We start from the raw sequence: 21717 nt of genomic DNA on the forward strand, positions 1-21717 counted from the left end.
TATGTAATGCTCTCTCTGTGCTCTTCTTTCCTTTCCCCTTACTCCAACAGGTCACTGCAGATGGTGCACGTCCTGAACCTAGTGCTGCCTTTCTTCATGTAATCATTTATTTTTTGTTCTTCGCAGTAGTCAAGTGTTTGTTCAAAGGTACATTTTTAATCAATGGGATTTTTATCTGTAATATACAATAGCAGGAACTTTATTTTGCAATACATAATAAAGTGTCTTGAGCTGCCAATTGTCGCTAAATTGTTGATGGTTGAAATGAATTAAACTGAATTGAAAACTTCAACATAACTGCATGCAAATATATGCAACTAAAGCAAAGCAAAAGACTGATTCACTTTCTCTTAGAGTTAAAGACATGTTTACTAAGCAGCTTTCTGAATGTCCATTTCAAGTTTGATGACCAGCACGTTAAACCTTTCTTGTTCTTCCCAGTTGTTTATGTGTATTTCTAGATTTTGATAATGTGTAACTACTTTTCAGCAAAGAAATTCTACAAATTTGACCCTCTTGGGTTTGAATCATATTTATTTACATAACACATGAGTGCACATGCATCACAGAAGAATTCTGATGACATAAACCCTGAGCTTTCTATGTGTGTGAGCTAGAGCTGGGCGATAGAACGATATGTATCGCGATATAACTTTTACTCGATAGAGAAATTAAGCTATCGCGATAGACCTCGCCGCTCTTGTCCTCTTAAAATAAAAAAAAAAAAAAATAAAAAAAAAAAAAAGGTCAGCCAATCCAAACTAAGTAGCGCAGAGCCGAACCAATCACAGCCACAGCGTCACGTCGCGTGACTTGTTACGTACAGCACAAGTGCCAAGCCGCACATGTGTTTGTTTGGGAAGCAGCCAGCGGGTAATGGAGGAAATGAGTGTGCCGACTAGAAAAATCAACCGAGCGTGACCGAAGAGAAAACAGATGATGGTTCCAATGCCGGAGAGATTGTCAAACGGAAGAGCCATAGAAGTTCCGTAGTGTGAAGGTATTTCGGCTATTTCAAGTCTGACAAAAAACAGAGTAGCGTGCACTGTAAATTGTGCCGAAAGCAAGTCTGGAAATACAATAAACTGGTGCATGCGTCACACTGTGCGCCACGTTATTGTTTCAGTGAAATGAATTTCTACAATACTGTTACTGTTAATTCTACTCTCTGCAGTGTTTAAATGCTTACACATACACACAGTTACTGTCCCTCCACACATACAACTCGGTTCTGCTTCTATGCCGCAGCTTTGTTTACTTTTTCCCACCGAGGCTTCTAGACTTCTGATTGGCCAACATTTCTGCACGGTTAGGAATCTAGCGCCACCTGCTGCTTTGGCATGTTCATAGCAGCGTTTTCCTTCATTTCTGCCTTTATGTGTGGACGGGATTATTTTTTAAAACGAAAACGGAAAATCTCCGTTTTCAAAAATACCCGTGTACGTGTGGACGTAGCCTCAGTCTCTGACTGGAAGCGCTAATTCGTCATTCGGCTTTTGTCAGACTAAAGTAACTGTTAAAACTGTTTGAAAAGCTCAGCTATACAACAAGGAGAGATTGAGAATTTCCTTTTAGTTCTCAGTTTATTTGATATTGACAAAAGTTAGTCAGTTTTGTCTGTTCTTCTGTAAAACAAACTAAGATTTATTTTTAGAATTAATATTTTGTTTCTAAGTGGAATTGACAATTAAGTAGTCTGTTTCGTTTGTTCTATTTTGAAACTTAAACGCTTTAGTGGCTGCCTTTTGTGTAGTTTGCAATATTTGCCTTTATTTATCTGAAAAAGTTTCATGTTCCTTAAGTACATCTACCCTGTTGAACTTATTATGGGAAATAAATATTTAAATAAAAACAAGCTGCTGATTATTTCACATTTTACTTGTGAGCAACGGCACATTTAAATCTTACAAATATAGTTATTTGGCTTATATCGTGATAGATATCGTTATCGCCTGAAATGAAAAAAACATATCGTGATATGAAAAAATCTCATATCGCCCAGCTCTAGTGTGAGACAAAATAATATCAAAGCCTTGAGAAACAAAAGTAAATCAGCTGCTCTTGCTGTAAAAAGGTAAAATTATCACATATTAATTTATTATCTCTCGAGGAAACGTGGAGTGAGGACAGGCTTTTTAAAAAAAGGCCCTGTCAACACTGTTAATTCAAACACAGGGAAACCCCCTGCAGGGAGAATGAAACTAAATTAAGACGTGTAAGCAAGGATTTCATAGCCTGCCAATGAGTCTTGGTGTAAACCACATAAACTGCCATGCGAACACACACACACGCGCACACACACAAGGACATTCCTTGTTCAAACGAGTAAATATATTAATGCCAGTTATACAATATGAAATACATTCATATTCTTCAGGCATAAAACAGAATAAATCTGCATTAAATCTCATTTAAAACATACCTATTCACACATAATAAAAGAATCAAGCTGAAGCAAAAAGTATAAAAGTTATAGTCATGTAGTCAGATCTGCGATGAAGAGTGCTGTTCTACACGAACCGAGTCCTCTTGTATTCCCCTCTATACCTGCTTGTTTCTCATGAGACCCCCATATCATTTTGTAGGTGCTAAAAAGATAGAGTGCCAAGGCGTTAAAAGGATGAGCTGGAGAAAATGTTTCAGAAATAGATGGGTTGTGAAATTGAGATGGTATTACATTTGAATTTTCTCGTACTCTATTTAATAGTTGAGAGGGCCAGTGAGATTTGATGTTTTTCTTTAATTTGCATCGTATTTCTCTCCATTCGCACTCTTCCGTTCACTTTCTTGCTCACAACCTCCATGCCTTCCTTATTTTTCTGTCTCTTTTCACTCTCTAATGAACACATAAAAAAAAAAAATTCAGGTAAAAACCTTGAAATTCAATTAAAGCTTAACAACATTTAAGAAGTCCTAAACTGCCACTTAATGCAACTCATTATTTTAACACTGTCGGCATAAGAACTTGCAGCCACTATTTATCAGCGCTATTCCGCTTTCCATGGTTCACCCGACATCAAATGCCATTAGGTTTGCAGTTTACGGAGATGGAGAGAGAGAGAGAGAGAGAAAGAGAGAGAGAGAGAGAAAGAGGGAGAGAGCGAGACCGAGAGGGCTGGAAGGACTGAATGCAAAAGTGTGACCAAGGCACAAAGGGAGAAAGAAATGGGACGGACAGTAGGTAAGAGACTAAAGTGAAATAAGGATACATAGCAGAAAAGGCGAGGACAGCCAGGAGAGGTTGATGAAACAAAGGAGGAAGAGTGAGTTTTCAGAGAGCTTAGGCATGCAATCTAATGTGCATCTTACGAAGACTAGTGCTCATTTTCTGTCTCCCAGAAGAGCCTTACTTAATAAGGTAAGCAGCCAAGTCTTGAAGCAGGAGGGGAATTAACTATTCATCCACACAAAAGCAAGCTGGCAGTCCTCACGTTCCCTCTGTTTAAGTGTCTCTCTCTCACACACATGCATGCACACCATACCCAACCCCAGCCAGTTGTGTATAATTCACCACTACCTTCATGTCTTCTGACAAAGGCCAGTAATATACGAGTAGATGCTTGAAACATAACAAGAACATGGCCTCAGGGTGCTCTACTATTGTGGACAGAGGTTCCTAATTTTAGATCATTGTCCTATTAGGGGCTCCGAAAGTACTGGATTTCGTCGAGGGTCAGTCATAAAGCCTACGAGTTTATGCAAACGTACATAAATGTGGTGTATCAGATCATGGTGAAAACATCACCTTGTTTTGGCTCAAAATTGAGTTGAAAGAAGTTAAGGTTTTAAAAGCTTCTTCAGTACACGCTTAATCTAATTTGTGACTGCAAGACTCATTTAACAACCTTCACGGGGTTCCAGAAATGTAGTGGCCTCAATAGAAAGTCAATCCTTTGAGGGCAAGCTAAAACATGAAAATGGATTTAAAAAATGCTAACTGTCTCTCGACTCATGTGGTTAAAAGATGGCATTCCTTTCATTGTGGAATTGGTAATAAACACATTAGTACTAGTCTGGCACTCAGATCCAGACAGCAAATTAAATATATGTGGCAAATCTAAAATAAAAAGTCCAGAAGGCTGATAATTCCTGCCTAGGAATTGCCTCAGAGTGATATATCACTGCAAGGAAACACAAGTGTGTTTAATACAAAACTTTTTTTTATAAAAAAACAAAAACAAACATACAATACAATCCTAAAAGTAAAGTTGAGTGCATGAGTGAAAGGAAATGAGTGGCTTTGACTGTCTACACATGTCTGACACTCTGACACTTCCCAAGCTCATAAAGCCCCATGTTTACTTAGAATGTAAACTTTCCTGCTTACAGTCCTGTGTGTATGCTTTTTATCTATACAAGCTGTCAGCTTTAGAGGTGATTTTTACAAAGGCAGGTGACCAAAGTTTGCCTTGGATAAAGTTAGACCAATCAAATCAGTATCATGAGTGCTTGATAAACAAAGTCAGTGAGTTGGTGTTTGTCAATCCACTGCACTTGCCTCTTGTCAAGATCTCACGAATGATACTATAAGATACTACACGCAGGATATGTGTGTAATGAGGCATGCAAATAGGCATACAGTACACACATATACATATATATATACATATATATATGTATATATATATGTACTGCGCTAAGATACTGCGCAGGACCCTCAAGTTCCCAGGCCTCTGGTAGAGGACCCGAGCTTGAAGGATAAACCGCCCGCAGGGGCGTGCTGGGTGTTTTTATATATATATATATATATATATATATATATATATATATATATATATATATATATATATATATATATATATATATATATATATATATATATATGTATATATGTGTGTGTGTGTATATATGTATATGTATATATGTGTGTGTGTGTATATATGTATGTGTATATATATATATATATATATATGTATGTATATATATATATATATATATATATATATATATATATATATATATATATATATATATATAGATGGATTAAATATGGGGGAACTTTACCTTTCGAACATTAATCCAGTATCCTATGATGCGATCTGTGGCATCAGGTTCTTTTTGTGTCCACTGCAAATTGTAGGAATAGTTGTTTCCTTTCAGAATCCGGACAGGGTTGGGTGTATCAAAGTAAAACTCAGCATTGTATGGTTGTGCTGTATGACAGAGAGCGATATAGAGCAACAATGTTTTATAAAAATTACTGAATGACACAGAAGGAAAAATAAATCTTTATATGCAGGTAAGGGTGAATGAGTACAGGAATATAAAACTGATAATAAGAGGATTACGACTTTTTTTCCATTAATGGCACACTCACCAGAGACATTAAATGTGCATGCTGATGTTCCCTCAGTATTGCTCACTCGGCACTCGTAAGAGCCATTGTTGGTGGGTTCCAGTTTGAACTTCAGCTCCGGTGTCTCCTTCAGGTCTGGCATTGGCATACGGATGAAGTCACCATTACGGAACCAGCGGATGTCTGTTAGGCGAGGAGGGTTTGATCGTAGGATTGTACATCTCAGGGTTACCATTTGATAGTTCCTGGAACGGACATCTTGAAAGACTGGGTCCAGAATGGGAGGGTCTGCAGAAAAATAAACACTTGTGTTTTAATAATAAAGTGAATATTATACTCTGTTTTTATGCAAGTGCAGCAGTAGCATTTTTTAAACAGCCTTGCCACTGTTATTGCAAGTCTAATACTCATTATTAGGTTTTTGCACAAGTACTTTATTGTAGAGCTGAATCCTTATTTTATTCTCTCTTACTTATATTCAGTAACTGTGCAGTAACTTAATTTGTGAATATGAATGCAGATAAACATTTGAAAATTAGTTTGGTCTAGCTGGTTTCTAATGTTAAAAATTGTTTTCATCATAAGGGAATGAAGATAAACTGAAACAGACATTTCCAAAAAAACCCACATTTTAATCTCAGAAACTCGTCTTAGACATGTAGTACCAAATGGACTGCAAAGACAGTGTCATCCATGTCTCACTTCTTTATGTTCTTTGCAAAGTGGATTTTCTTAAACCATTATAAAAAATGTGTTGTTACAAATCATCCAACACAAAACAACTGTTATTGCCACAAGGGATCAGGCGTTTCGAGCCACACTCTTATCCCTGCTTCTAACCTATCCTAACCAGTTGTAATTAACCTGTCAACAGTGATGTGTGCCTTTGTGGTTAATGATTGACCAGCCACTGCTGCCCTGGGGTCAGCCAAGACACAACACAGCCAAATTACTGTGCCACAAATCACCAGCCAGCTAGTTCACCCCTGGCTAATCATGTAGATAATAGACAAGATGCTAATGGTGGTACTGCAGTACTAACGTTGATGAGATCTGGTGTTAAGGCCCAGAGGTGATACAGCATGACTAGCGCCCCTTATGAATCAAGTTTATCAGACACAGATGTGTAATTATAGTCTAATCTATGTTATGCCTGTAATTTAGACAGACAGAATGAGCTGCAGTATGGAGGGAAGAAAAAGACGGTAAGATAATGTAAAGCAAGGAGCAGGGAGGGAAAGAGAAACAGAGATCCTGTTATTGTGCTTTATACAATATCAAAATCTCCGGTTGGCTGACAATGGAGGTGTTGATATGATTAAACAGAAACCTAAACCTGCCTCTACAGTATAGAGATTAAAAATAATGGTTAAAAACTCTCTTCTTTTTCTGTCTTATAAAGTCAATGTTAATAGTGTTACTAATTAAATTAATAATATATGTCTATTACTAATTGATTACGCTGAGTTGCACTCAATTGAAAGAAAGATGCTAGACAAGTAATGTTTTATTTACACACAGATGTTACACCTTTTTAAAGACTAACGTAATTTAAGTTTAAGGATTCAGCAGCTTCTGCATTTTACACATCAGAAACCAGAATAGATAAGCTGAGAGCTATAACCTGCCTGAACACATTATCCATTTAATACATATTCTTGAAAGCTAAAGAACTGAAGAAGATACATTTAAATTCACTATGACTAAAACTTTCAATAATATTTTTTTTTCTTGTTGCTGTTGTTTATTTTGCTACGGACGGGTATACACAGCCAAACCAAATTCTTGTTTGAAATCAGTTTACCATTCTATGCCAGCACTCCAGTCAAAGAAATGTGAGTAAGCACCTGAATGCTAAAAAGATCGCAAACCACCAAACCATTTAACGTCTCAGCCACTAGGTTGTCTTTTGGCTTATAGTCTAGATTCCCAGCATGTATCCAAAGTTCTTCCCACAAATGCTAACTGGGTGTTGTGTACTCTGTTACAATTACTGCCTCTCTGATCTCTCAAAACTAATGTTTAGCTACTCCCTACACCCACAGCTATGTGATGATGTGCGACGCCGAGGGATGTGTAAGTGGTCAAAGGTCATACTGTAATCCTAGTGGATTGATTAGTGTATGGTCACACACCCTGCTCCCACTTACAGCACATATGCATACTGATTGCTGACTTTGGAAATAGATAAGAAGGATAAAGAAAAAAGGCAAAACGTGGAGGAATGGCAATAGAAGCAAGGAGGAAAACAGAGGTGAGTTATACGTTGGTATGTAATCAATTTAGAAATCATTAAGCTAGCACAGTTCCCTTTCTCATCTAATATATTCATTTCAACAACTGCTCAAGTAGATTCCACTTTTTGTGGTTATTTTACTTTCTGATTAAACTTTTTCCCCCCAAAATTCTCCAGAGCATTGCTTTTGCATTTATTTGCTTCTCATTCAGGACTCATAGCACACTGTTGCAATGTTTCATAGTCAAAAGACTATAATCCATGTAAACACACCATCGCTATCCATCTTATTGAATGCGAAATGAATTCATCCGGGAATGCAACACTGACCAAGCCAAACATTTACAGTGCACAAAGAGAAAATCTATTTACATGAGACTGAGAGAGGAAGGTAGCATGCATGAGGGGTAAGGAGGGATGAGAGAAGAAAGGATCGCTCTTAAAGAAGAAGACAAAGAGGAAGACAAATGATAGGGAACGTGCAGTGTGAAAGTGAGAGAAGTCAGTGATTGAGTATGGGAGGTGGGGAGTGAATGAGAGAATGCAGGATGCAGAAAGAGAATGACAAGACAGAGAGAGGTCTTCTCTCATGGCCAGCAGTTAACTGATTGATGATGATGAGAATGGCAATGAGGAAGAACAGCCACCTCTCCAGGAGGGAAAAAAGGAACACTGGGCAAGTATAGAAGTGATACAAGGCAAAAGTGGGAGTGGGAGAGGCAAGAGTGGAAACAGTGGCGAGCATCTGCCTATCCACTTAATTACATCGGCCTTAAAAAATGATGCCATCCTTCCCTCACATCAATCAACAGTGGTAAACAGAATAAAGCAAAGAAACGTGATAAAATAAACAAATTAAGTCAGGGGACAAAGGCGCAGCTGAATAAAAGTGGGAAATTTATTTTCCACAATTTGATTGGCTGCACTGAAATATGTTCTTGTTTCTCTATTTGCCAACCAGTCCCTCGCTTTGTTAGCACCTTCTCATCCTCTCTTCCCCCTTCCCCCCATCACCATCCATGCTTTCCTGTTTCAAGCTCTCTCTTAACCCCGTTATGCTCACTCCTATTCCTGCTCATGTAGCTGTCTCGTTGCTCCGTTTCTTTCGCTGTCCATAGTGCGGTGGCCACCTGGTCCATTAATCAGAGTTGGCCAGTGCAGACAACAGAGCTCACAGAGTGTCGCCCTTGCACCCTGCCTGCATTAGTAAGCCCTGTAAATCCGCCTTGCAGAGAAGAGGGGAGGAGAGGAGAGGGCTCTAATTTGGGCTTGTATTTATCAGGTAGGTCAGTAAATAGGTGGGAAATTGGTCCTTTACTTCCTGATAAATATACAGTTTTTAGGAGAGATAAAAGAAAAAGCCTTTGACTTTTTTGGCAGAATGAACAGTGAGAGTTTTTTTTTTAAATCTATGAATGAAGCCATGGAAATAAACAATTTACTTTCAGTGTTACAATGTTTCAATGTTCCTTGACAACAAAAAAATACATATACAATTTATCAATGACTGTTTACCTCAAAACTGACTTCACAGATTGACTACCATGCAAAAAAATTATCTATGTATCAACTTAAAACAACTGTCTAAGTCAACTGGTTAAAAATATACTCAGTTTCTTTAGTATATACCTAATATACCTATATTTATATAGAAGCTATATATACTATATCTACAATTCCACAGTGTCTAACTCTTACAACATTAACATAAATGAGAAATAAAAGTTATGTTTTTATTCAAGTAGTTGAAGGAAGAAGAGATATTCTTTTAAAGGGCTGAAAGTTTTGCAAAAGGCTTGCTCAGTTTTACACATATGCAGGCTGATGTGTAGTACTCACACATTCCATGACTTAGCACTGATAAGGGCTGTCAAAGTTCCAGGATGGTAAAAGTAAGTAAAAGAAGATAACCTCATGGGAAGGAAAAAGGTATCAAAATGATGCGTTACGTTACTAAGACACATCCTCTCCTCTCTCAAAGTAGATCCTCTGGGAGTTTTATAATGACAGACCTCAGTCGAATGTTCACAAAGGGAAAGCAGTAGGTTTAGTGAAAGCTGCCTCTGAGCAATAGAGGTATGTCCTCATTTGCTTTCTGTTCCACCTTTTACAATTTCTTATCTGCTGATAGGGTCCATAGTTGTTAGTGAAGTATAACTGTTATGACTTCACTGAGGGTGAGAGAAAGAAAAGTGATTATTTAAATTTAATGGAAAAGTAAAATAATAAAAAAAAAAAAAACCAGGATATGTTCTTTAATTTACAGAAACAGGTCTCTGTTGGAAAGTTGTCAAAATGATTTTTTCTCTACGTGTTTCCACTCGCTGCCCATTAGTAAGCATGTTTTTCTCCCCTCTTTAGTCGCTACATGCTCCCCTATAAGGGATCACAATACTTTGATCCTCTGCTAAAATTTTGAGTTAGCCCACTTACAAAGAAATAAAAGGTCATTCATTTTTGCCGTATGTTCATTTTAATGGACAGAGAGACAATATTAACCTAAAGTCCAGAAATTAGCGTGCACCTGTCCAGTTAATTCATTTCTTCCGTTCCAACCTCTCCACCACAATGGACAAGACCAAAAAGCTGTCAAAGAACAAGATTGTAGAGCCTGACAAAGTTGGAATGAGCTACAAAAACATCAGCAAGAACCTTGGTGGGAGGATGACAACTACTGGTGTGATTATTCAGAAACCCAAGAAATATATACACAGAAGGAGCTTGTCAATGATCCAAAGGATTTCAATCCTGTAGTAGCCCCCTGCTCAAGTTTGCTAGTGAACATCTAACTAACAGGAGAAGGTTGCGGTCAGATGACAACAAAATCAAGCTCTTTAATATCAAATTGCCGCATTGGCGGTAGGAAACCAAATGCTGAATATGACCCAAATAAGACCATCCCCACAGTCAAGCATAGAATAATACTCTGTCTCTTTCCATTCAATTCAACCTTCTACTAAAAGTTAAAGACTGTTCAATTCTTTGTAAGTAAGCAAATTTATAAATTTAGAAATGGATTATGAAATTATTTCCTTGATTGTAACTGAAAACTTTGATCGATTAATTGCAGAAAATGTAAAATGTGTGAGATGCAATAGGTTAGGCACCTTGCACTCTGAAGTTAAACAGCCAGTTTCCTTCCTAGCTTCTGTGACGCCTTCAGAATCATTAATTTTTTTGCTGGTGTTATCATGTATTATCGTGCATTTTCCTAATAGTACACAAGCTGCACCCAAAAAAGTATTTGAAAAGAGTTTACACTAACCTAGACTTACTGACACCAGGATATATTCTTAATCTGAGAGACCTGTATTCAGCTTAAGCCAAAGGATTTTGGATGTTGAACTGAAAGTACGCTGATCCATACTTACACTGCACATTGAGTTGAACCTGTGCCTCTCTGCGTTTAATGTTAAGCCCATTGTATGGAGCAGTCTGGCACCTGTATGCCCCCATCATGTCCCGGCTAACGTTCTTTAGCCTCAAGCGACCATCAGGCGTCTCCACTGTGGGCTTCCCCGAGGGCATTAGCAAGTCCTTTTCTGTCCGTGACCACAGTATAGGAGGACGTGGTTTGCCATCTACGACTAAGCACACCAGTTCGGCATTACCTCCCTCTCGCACACTTACAGCCTGACGTCCGGGTGGAACAGTCAGCACTGGAGGAGAGACTGGGAGAAAGCAAAGACAAAAAATGCAAGTAAGACAAAGTGTGAATTTAATTTTTGTCATTTCCATATAATCTGATCAGATAATAATTCTTGTTTAGAAATTGCTATAACAGTACTATATATATATATATATATATATATATATATATATATATATATATATATATATATATATATATATATATTATTATTATTATTATTATTATTATTATTATTATTATTATTATTATTTTTTTTTTTTTTTTTAAAGAATAACAGTTCCTTAAACCCTTGGCTATTGTTAGAGTTTCCACTTTAAAATATCCTCCAACGTAGTCAGTAACATTAGAAAAGTGTAAGCACGAATACATAACCTTGGGCTCTAAGGTTAATAAAGTAATCCTTGTCCTTGTTGCCAAGCTAACGAGAAACTGGCACTTTTTTTCTGGATCAAAAATAAATTTCAGATTAATTAACAAGAAGTCCGAGGGCAAACATGATTTAAAATATCAGATAGTGCTAATGGATAAACTGGCAAAAACTAGGGAAACAGAGACAGATGGACAATAAAATTGTATGACAGGCACTGACATTTAAAGAGCTGATTTTATTAGACAATCGCACAGTTTTAATGACATGTGGGAACATTAAAAATATTATTACTAGGATTAAGTATATATTATGATTTAAAACACACAAGAAAGAATACATGAACACACACAACTGAACCATCAAAGCAACAAGCAGTGCAAGGCAGAGGTAGAGAGGGAAGAAATGGGATAAAAACTGTCTGAATGAAGACGCTAACTTTCAGTTGTTCCATTATTCACAAGGGGTTGCAGCACAGCGGGTAGCTCTGCATATTTAATTTGTAATTTTGAGATGCCCTTCTTGGTGCAACCACAAATGGATTTCCTGGAATCACACCTAGGATCTTTCAGTTGTTAGGTGAATGGGTAAACCACTAAGCTATTATGTTTTAACATGTCACATGATGTAAAAACACAGATTGCTAGAATATTTAATCATTGGCATGAGATAGTGTTAAGATTCATATAATTCATGAAAAATTACACCCCTTTAGATTTAGGAAAAACTGTTTGTTTTTTTTACATACTAAATGTACTGCTTAGGTTAAGCAGCATTGTGTACCTGAACATTTGTTCAATTAGTTTATCAGTCAACTCAAACATGTTTGTTTTAGAAGTTTGTTTATTCCACAAACAGCAACTGCCTAACCTCTATTAAGTGGTTGCCACCATACATATTTATTAATGACGATCAAGAGCTTAATTAAATGCATGGGCGATTTACAGCTAACCGTAACCCATTTGAATCTGCATGTGCTCGTGGCCTTAATAGACAAATATTTATTGAGCCATCATTATACATATACATGTACAAAGAATAACAAGGAAAAAGGGGAAACTCTTACCGCTGTTTTGAGAAATGTTGACATCAACACGAAGCTCTCGCACTGTGCTGCCTGAAAAGCTGGCCATGCAGCTGTAGGTGGCCAAGTCTCTGAATTTCATGTCCACAATCTCCAGACTGCTGGTGCCAGGTGCCATGTCTGGGTCACTGCGCAGTAAAATCAAACTATCTGAGTTGAAGACTGGTGCCCCGTTCTTGTACCAGGTATAGTTGACCTTGTCCTGGGGGGTGGCATCAACATGGCATGAGAGCTTAAGGTCACGACCCATTTGAATGGTTTCACTGTCCTTGTTAGAGTCTGGTGTAATTTGGAAGGTGAGGTTGCTCATTGCTTTTTGTGGTGGTAGAGAGGGAAAAAAGAAAGAAGAAATTTTTTTAATATTTGTTACAATATAAATGCATTTGGTACAAAATGTACTAAAAAAAATACAAAATTAAAATAATAATGCAAAAAAAATTAATAAAAGGGATAAGCATGACTAGGTATCACTGGCAAGGTCTGTCTTTTTTTCCCACTACTACAGTTGCTAAATGCTCTTATTTATCTTTTAATTTCCACTTGGTCTTTACTTAATTTAGAGTTTTCTGTAGTTAAACTATATATATAGTCCCTAGGAAAACAGAAAAGCACAACCCAAGGACATACATTAATTTTTAGCACATTTAATCAAGGAGACACTGTAGAGAGAGTGCCCAGAGATACAGTGGGCATACCTCAACATAACCAGATGAAAAAATTAGCTCATGCAATCATTTGTTCAACGAAATCATTAAGAGATGTAAAAAGTAATCACATTTATGTAGTGCTTTTCTAATCTTACAAGTTGACCTAACATGTCTGTCTTTGCAATTCTGTGTACTGTCAGGAGAATCATACCAACTGTAAGTCACGAGAGTGGGAAAATTGGTTTAAGCTGAAATTAACCTGGAAGTTGAAGATGACCAAAGCAGAGTTATAATTAATGTAAAAGCCTTAATCTTCATCTCGCACACCCTGACCGGAGAACAACAAATACCACTTTCATTTATTGTTCTTTTTCAACTGAGAGTTTTGATTTGATATATAAAACTATTTTTAGATAGCAAATGCTTCTTGACATGTATGTGAACATTTTTTGCATCCCCTTTATTCATTGACACACTTTACAAAGGAACCAAGTACCGTAATTGTCGGGCTATAAGCCGCTACTTTTTGCACAAACTTTGAACCCTGCGGCTTTTAGTCAGGCGCGGCTTTTCTATGGATTATCCATGATTTTTGTGATATCGTAAGACGATTTGTTTTGTTTGTTCCGCTGTTGTACGGCACTACGTTGCCTGGCGGAAGGGCATGTGATCAGACACACAGTATCGGGGTTCAAGAGTGGTATGTTGGTCACATGTCCATCCGCCAGGCAACATAGTGCCGTACAAGTAGCGCGAAAAACGAACTTCAAAGTAGCGCTACATGTTCAGCCGGAGGCGTGGATGACGAGCGGCAATGAAATTGCGAAAAGCAAGTCATGCTCAACTCCACCGGTGGAATCTGACAGCGTGGAAAAGTGTGAAAACATCCACGATCACCAACGGATTTCGAAGGGCTGGACTGCTGCATGATGGAGAGGAGGACACCGCCACGGCCCTTCTGAGGGTGTTCGACTCTGACACTGTCAACGAGGATTTGTTTGGTTTTGAAAGTGACAACGAAGGAAAGAAGCTGAGAGTGGATGACGAAGCCACCCTGAGCCTGTTTGTATCCGACATTGGAGAAGAGGACTTTGGTGGTTTTAGTGCGCAGGAAGATGGTGGTGAATGACTGACTTTTCTTGAGCCTAAAAGGTAGTCCGAATCTATTTTTCTGGTGTGCTGTAGGTTATTGTTATGTACTACATTTGTTACTCATTTATGAAGCACAGTACATGTTTCGTACTTGTAATTACCGCTACTTTTACATATACCTAAAAAGTTGTGCAAATATGTACCCAGAACTTGTTTTTCAAAATATTAATAAAAGGGGTGTGTCTCCAAACAGCCATCTCTTTCCTGACAATTCCCTTTGTGCATATTCTCTTACATATGATAAGTCAACATTGAAACACCTGCGGCTTTTAGTCAGGTGCGGCTAATGTATGTACAAAACAGGATTTTCCCCTGATTTTAGCTTGTGCGGCTAATATTCAGGTGCGCTTTGTAGTCCGGGAAATACGGTATTTGGTTGTTCAGATTTTCCAAAAGTCAAAAATTTCATAGGAAAGGCAAATTATTTGAACGGTTGTATTCCATTCCAGTACAGAATAGTAAAGTGTACAAATTAAAATTAAAAAAACAAACAGAAGAAAAACACATTCGTGAGATCAAAAAGAAGGAACTGATACTACTCAATAAAAAGAAACTAAACAGAAGAATGCAGGAGAAGAAGCATGGTTAATACCCCCACCCCCAACACCACTAACAAAACAAAAAAAGAAAAAAATGAAGAGGTCGCCTTGTACCAAAGGAAAGAGGAAATTAGAGAAGAAAGAAAGCGAGTGAGAGAGGAAGAATCAAATTGTGAAGGAAGCCAAGACAAAAGGAGCCAAATACAGAATAAAATAACAGGGGGGTAAGGAGGAGGGGGGAAACAAAATCAAGGACAAAGAGTAACTCTCACACTGTCACATTTAATTTTCAGTTTCAAAGGCTCCGTTTCCCCAACAGATTTCCATGTTGAATACAAAATAGCTCTCTGTTTCCCCACGAAGGGGAGAGACAGGGGGTAAGGAGGAGAGGAGAGCTTGATTTAAACTCCTTTGAGCTTGTTAACAAGATACTTGGGTGGAGCCACGGATATGAAGCAGTGACCATATGGCTAACATGAACTTGCGACTTTACCTGATTAATGTGAGTGCGTGTGTGCATGTATACTCCTTAAATATTTGGATGCACTTGTCTACCTACCTGCCTGCAGACTTTTTTCCTTTATGAACTCACTGACTGTGAATGTGTGTCTCTTTCAGCATCTTGCCACCTGCGCTGGTGTGACAGTGTGTTCAGGCCCATTAAGCTAACAGGAGAAGCCCATCTAACATACGCTCTCCACAGTGCTAACTAACAGAAGAGACTGTTGCTAATTGCTTCCACTCCAGTCTAACTAATTGCAGTGAATAAAGATGATTAAAGGGGCTAAAAATAGCCAGAGGGGAGAGAGAATGGAAGTATTCTGTATTCTAACCCGCCCATTCTGACAAGATTCACATCAGCTTCGTTAATGACGGATCAGCAGCTAGCTCCACACACTCGCATGCACGCGCAGACTCACAAATGTCAACGAATGAAGCTAACGAGGACTATACAGACACTTTGCATAAAGCAATTATCAGTTGTACGAGACTTCTCAATGAGAAAAGGATCCTGACTGTGCCTTTGTCAACTATTTTAACTACCCCCTGGCTAGCCAAAGAATTAAATGCAACATGATTTTTAGTTGTAAAATCAGTGAATGAGAAGCCTAAATTATGCAAAGATTTAACAATTCCTGCCAACCATATGCAGTATTATCACATGGGAATGTCACATTGCTATATGTTTTTTTTAAGTAATAATAATAAATACATGAGGACTGGACAATATTTAAAAAACACCAAAAGTCTCATTGACACATTCAGACTAATTCTGAAAGTATATCCAGAATCTTTTAAACAGCAATTCCAATTGAAAATCAATCTTTTGCAATTGTGCAACTGGAGCTAGTTTATACCAAGGTTGTAAAAAACACAAATCTAGATTTTATTTTATTTTTTTTGCAAAAGCATCACCCCTTTTCACAGGTGCAAATACATACAAACATTACTTACTTCTCACAACGAGGTTGACGTTCTTGCGTGCAGGGTTACCCACATTGTTGACTGCCGTGCAGTTGTAGAAGCCTGCATCCGCTGGTGTGACAGCTCTCAAAATCAGTGATTCTCCTCGAACTTGAGCACTGAGGGGAAGAGGGCCAGGGTAACGTGACCACGTCACAATGGGGAGAGGGAAACCTGCTGTGACCTCACAGGTTATGCGCACATCCTGGCCAGGATCCACCACCACTGTATCATTCACTGACAGTCGGATCATTGGTGGACCTGTGGGGCACAGACACACGGAAAGAAACGAACAGACAAACAAAAGTAGTTTAAATGGGAACGATACATGTTTTTTCAGCGAAAAAATTAAGTTGTGAACATTTCTATTATGAGCATTTTTAAGGTATGACTTTACTGTCTTTAAAAGTTTCTTTTGCCTGCAATTGTAATAGAAAGTACGTATAAATATGTGCTTGTTTCAAGCTCACATTCGAGTTCAAGTTCACTTTATTTGGTCTTTTCAGCCATATTAAAATACACTGCAATGTAACTCTGTTTCACAGAGCCCAAGTGATGGGAAAAAATTGCAAAATGTAAAAGCACTCAAAACAAGATGGAGCAGTACAATAAAAGAGACAGTGCAAGGTCATAAAGTGCAACCAATAGCTGAGTTAAAGAATAATAAAATAGTGAAAGACATAAAAAGAATAGACGTGATACATGAAATGGCATAAAACATTACCAACACCAGACTTAAAAATAGCAAGATAATCACCACATTAAAACATTACAGTTCCTGTATCTCAGTGTCTGTTTGCTGTCTGGGTCTTAGCATGAGTCTTTGAGTATATAGCTTTTCTCCGTACAAACTAATCAGTGTACCAAAGGTAATTCAGGTCCCTGTTCTGCTCTCATATCATCGCCTAGTCACTGCCTCCATTTCCTATGACTGACCTAACAGAAAAGTACAAGATGACCCGTAATGCTACTGCAAAAGAGGCTGAAAAATGCTGTTGGCACAGAAAGAAATCAATTGGACCCTAGCATGTTCCAAAGGGGAAAAAAAGTGGCAGAGGAGTGAGGATAGGGACACATACTACACGACGGGGAAAAACTAAGTGTAAAAGAGTAAAAGACAACAGAGTAAAAGCTGGGGCCAAAGTTGAAGAGGGGACAATATGAAAAATGTGATATTAACCACCTACAATGATGTTTGGAGACGTACATCCAAAGCAACAGTGAAAACCGTGTAACGCACGTTGTGGTTTCCACATGCTATTTAGAATGCTGTCTGCACAAATATCAAATGGAAACATTAAGGCAAAGTTTAAATGGCATATCCTATACCACTTTTTCATTTATTTTGTTTCATATTTATTTGATATTTTCAAATCAGTTGCAATAAACATATATTTTTTAAATTCAGCTATTCAGGCGGTTGCAAGCAGGTCAAAGTTGGGAATTTAGAGTTATATAAAACCAGTAAATGGATATTTAGTCAATTTTGTGTACATAACAATTTTGGCTTCCTGTGTTGTTTAGTTTAAAAGGAGTCTCTGTCTTATTTGGAGCATCAAATATGGATTCTTTTACAGTTCACGTTCAAAACACGTTTCATTATATATTCTAGTTCAGTGTAAACCTAAGCAGTCTAAGCAGCAGACTCAAATGGCTCTAGTAGGCTGCAATAGTATTTGCAACAACTTGTAATAGGTTTTTGCATATCTTGCCACAAGGTGTAGATGGGGTGACAGGAGGTTAACATTGAGAGAAATTAGCTTGTGACCAAAATGTCACCCATTTAAATCCTCCAAGTTGCCGCAGAAATCTTTTTGGTACACTAGAATAGAAAGGTTTTCACCTCCCTCATCAACTAGAGTAAAAACAGCCTGGGGCGAAGCAGTCAAACCACAGTTTCTTTACTGGAGCTGCTCAGTGGTCACAAATCACTAATCTTTGGTTGTTACAGTACGGCTCTCTGGCTGGAAATCATCTGTGTAACTCTCCCTTAAACTATCTGGCTAAGTGAATGCTTAAAAAGAAGAAAAAAAAAGATTTAACTGGTTTTTCACATACAAACATACAACAAGTTGATGACTTTTATATACTTTTTTACTATATGGAGACATAAAATTAAAAGTAAACAATGTTTGATCTTAATATATATTTTTTGCAATAACTAATTAGCACACTGGTGAATGATGAGGGATGAAAGAGGCTTAGAGGTTTTTAAGGTATAGAGGTTTTACTGAATCCACAATAGTATGGGTTTAATTATAAGCAGCAATATGTGCAATCTGTCATCTGCGAAAAACACCACTAGCAATACTTCAAAAAGGTCCTTGAAAAACTGAAAGGGCTTTGACAATGTATCACTCTTCTACCACTTAAAAAAAAGAAAAAAGAAAAGTATTCATCTGTAGAAATCAAGCTGTCCTTTGTCGGAGTTCACTTATGAACGTGGACATTTAAAAGAGGCATCTTTATCATCTTTAACCCATATTTTTCTAGTTACTTTTCTTTGTATTTTGTCTCACATACCATTGTAATTGTGGGTCCTGATCAAGACAAAGCCATGACAGAATTTGTTGTATAGTGCGTATTCATATCATTTATGACAATCATTTATGATTTATTTTTCGTTCATGTATTTTTGTGGGACTAAAAGAACTGTATGCTATGAAAAAATATGCTCAAGCTGAAAAACTATGTTCAAGCTATTCAATATAAATATATTTAATAATCGACCTATCTGTCTATTGACTCATAATTGATTTAAGAATTCTCCAGCCATAATTTTAAATGGGCTCTGGAGGACAAGGAGTAGAAGAATTTAGGCTTTTATCAACCTGAGACTGTTAATCCTCAGTAAGAGACCAACCAATAGGGTACAGGAAGCAATTCATTCTAATAGACTTTATGCACTACATCCTCTCATCTAATCTCTCTCTCATTTTTTTATTTATTTATTTATTTTTTAGCAGATTGCAATCGGCGTAATGAAAGTGGTGCAGAGCTTTAACAAACAAGTTTACAGGTGCATGTTTCTGCTAATACAAGAATGTGCACAGAGCTCTACACACATTCTTCCACTCTAATGTGTAACAAAAAAGTGCAAGCAAGCACACATACGTACACACACACACACACACACACACACACACGCACTAATGGGATATCTCTTTAGCTAACCTCACTAGTGATGGCTCCGAAGCTGACAAGAAATTTCACTGGTGTAACAGCTGCAATCAGCACATAAATAGCACTGTCTACTCCCATTGTATCAAATCACAGCACTAGGAAAGTAAACCCCTGTGGGCCTGCAAACCCTTCTAAGCATTGAACAAACCTCAATGGAAGCTTTCACGCTTGGTTATGTGCCTGTTTGTTTAATTAATTTACAGTGAAATAAATTTATTTGGAGATGCAATGTAGAAAAGCCCTACTGTATGCTGATCTAATTGATTTTATCATTAAGTCTGAGCTGTCTGCACGTTTCTCCAGGTAGGGTTTGTACATAGTAGGTTAGGTTAATAGATAGGACATACATAGTTAAAACATAAGTCAGGTAAACCAGAGACTGGGTTTAAATAAAACAGTGGGTCTATACGGTAGCTCTATAAGGTACATGTTAAGAGTTTCTTCCTGCTCTGTTGTTACCCCTATGTCCCACAGCCTTTAAAGAGTTAAGACATCAACCAGAATATATATAGGACTGAACCCATCCAAAGACGACTGTTGGTGATTTATTCTGTCTGGGTGTAAAAATCACTTAAATCCATCAATCTATCAATCCATCCATTTAACCTCTTTTTCAATTCAAGGGCCTGAGTCTATCCAAGGTTTAATGGGCCGAGAGCTGGGGTACACAATAGACTGGTTATCAGTCCATCACAGTGCCATTCAATCCAGTGATGGTATAACAATTATAACATTTATCCATCTACATTGCAAAGTTATTTCTGCTTAAGGTCTAGCCTATTCACTTTTTAATCTCAGTTCACAACATTTTCTGCAGACTGTTGATGGGAGCTATCATTAATTTGCAAAATAAATAAACAAACTAATTAAATATTTAAGCCACAGGAAAAAAAAATGGAGAGAAAATCTGAGAAGACGAAGAAAAGTGAGAGTTAGGCAATGGGGAGGAACAGAGGATTTGAGAATTATAGCTTCAATTTCCTGGGGATGCGTGGGTGACGGTAACGGAGGGATCAGCCAATGCTCTTCCCAAAGTAATGGGATTTATGTGCAGCACAGTGGTTTACAACCAGGTAACAAATGCCTCTCTTTTCCATGCACACACTTCGACTTCCTCTCTTCCTTTAACTCTCTGTCAGTTTGTCATCTCCGTATCTTCAGTATTCTCTCTTTTCACGTCTTCGCATCTCTGTCATACCTCGGCCTCAGACTTCCATCCTGCATTTTTTTAAAAACCCTATGGTTTGCTTTCTCTCTCACCGTCATCCCGTGTAACCTGTTTGAGATTTAATTTGTCTCTAAGGTAAAGGCAGAGGGGTTATTGGGGGGAAATTGGCTGGAAATAAAAGCTTAAAGGTTTGGAGAGAGGTGTAAGCTGACAAGAGCTGTATGTTTGTGTATTGTACTCAGGAACAGCGCTTGTCACTATCGCAGAGTTAGTCAGAAATATGGCGGGATAGCAGGCTGGCCAATGGGTTTGGAGATCAAGTAGCAATCAACACTTTTTTGCTGATCATTGGTGGTAATATGAGTAAAAGTTTAGGGTGTGATTGTAAAATGAAGGGTTGGCAGCTATACAACAGAAAAAATATTCTGAAGCAAAGGGAAGGCTCGGTCTTGGAATATGCTGTTTATTTAAAGCTAATATAAAGTTTATTCAATTTCAATTCAGTTCAACTCAGTTTTATTTATATTATATTAGATCACAACAATGGTCATCAAAGATGGACAATTAAAGACATCCGTTTAAATAATATAATTTTAAACTATTTTAACCGTTGCAAAGCTACCGTGAGCCTCGAGTGATGAAAAAGAAGACAATTAAAATTGAATTTATATAAGAAGGAAATGAAGAAAATGAATATTTAATTTCAACTGCAGTTTTCAATCAAAAAAAGGCAGAGGTTGTCACTTTGAAGTCAAGTGTTTCTCAACAAAGCGTTTTGAAATATTTAATTGTAAGCCACAGACAAAATATTCTGACACAGCTGAATCCAATATAGAAATGCAAATATCCTAAAATATTCCAAATGCAATTTTTGTGTTGCTCATGGGTAAAAAAGTGTGAAAAAGTGCAATGCAAACTGTCCCCAAAAA

At 37.6% G+C, this 21717-nt stretch overlaps 1 protein-coding gene across 2 annotated transcripts in view; it reads right to left on the reverse strand.

Annotated features, from left to right (window-relative positions):
- mdga1 (MAM domain containing glycosylphosphatidylinositol anchor 1) overlaps positions 1-21717 on the reverse strand; it is a 204209-nt gene that overhangs the window by 61099 nt on the left and 121393 nt on the right. For both annotated transcript variants that reach the window (XM_085391380.1, XM_085391300.1), the window contains exons 7-11: positions 16429-16698; positions 12618-12947; positions 10904-11203; positions 5318-5584; positions 5005-5153 (exon numbers count right to left, since the gene is read on the reverse strand). In XM_085391380.1, the coding sequence (XP_085247506.1) occupies positions 5005-5153; positions 5318-5584; positions 10904-11203; positions 12618-12947; positions 16429-16698 (1316 nt within the window). The remainder of the gene's footprint in view (positions 1-5004; positions 5154-5317; positions 5585-10903; positions 11204-12617; positions 12948-16428; positions 16699-21717) is intronic.

This window comes from Rhamphochromis longiceps, linkage group LG1, assembly GCF_057381845.1.
Source record: "Rhamphochromis longiceps isolate RC_006_pf linkage group LG1, R_longiceps_female_GT1.1, whole genome shotgun sequence".
Classification (NCBI taxonomy): domain Eukaryota; kingdom Metazoa; phylum Chordata; class Actinopteri; order Cichliformes; family Cichlidae; genus Rhamphochromis; species Rhamphochromis longiceps.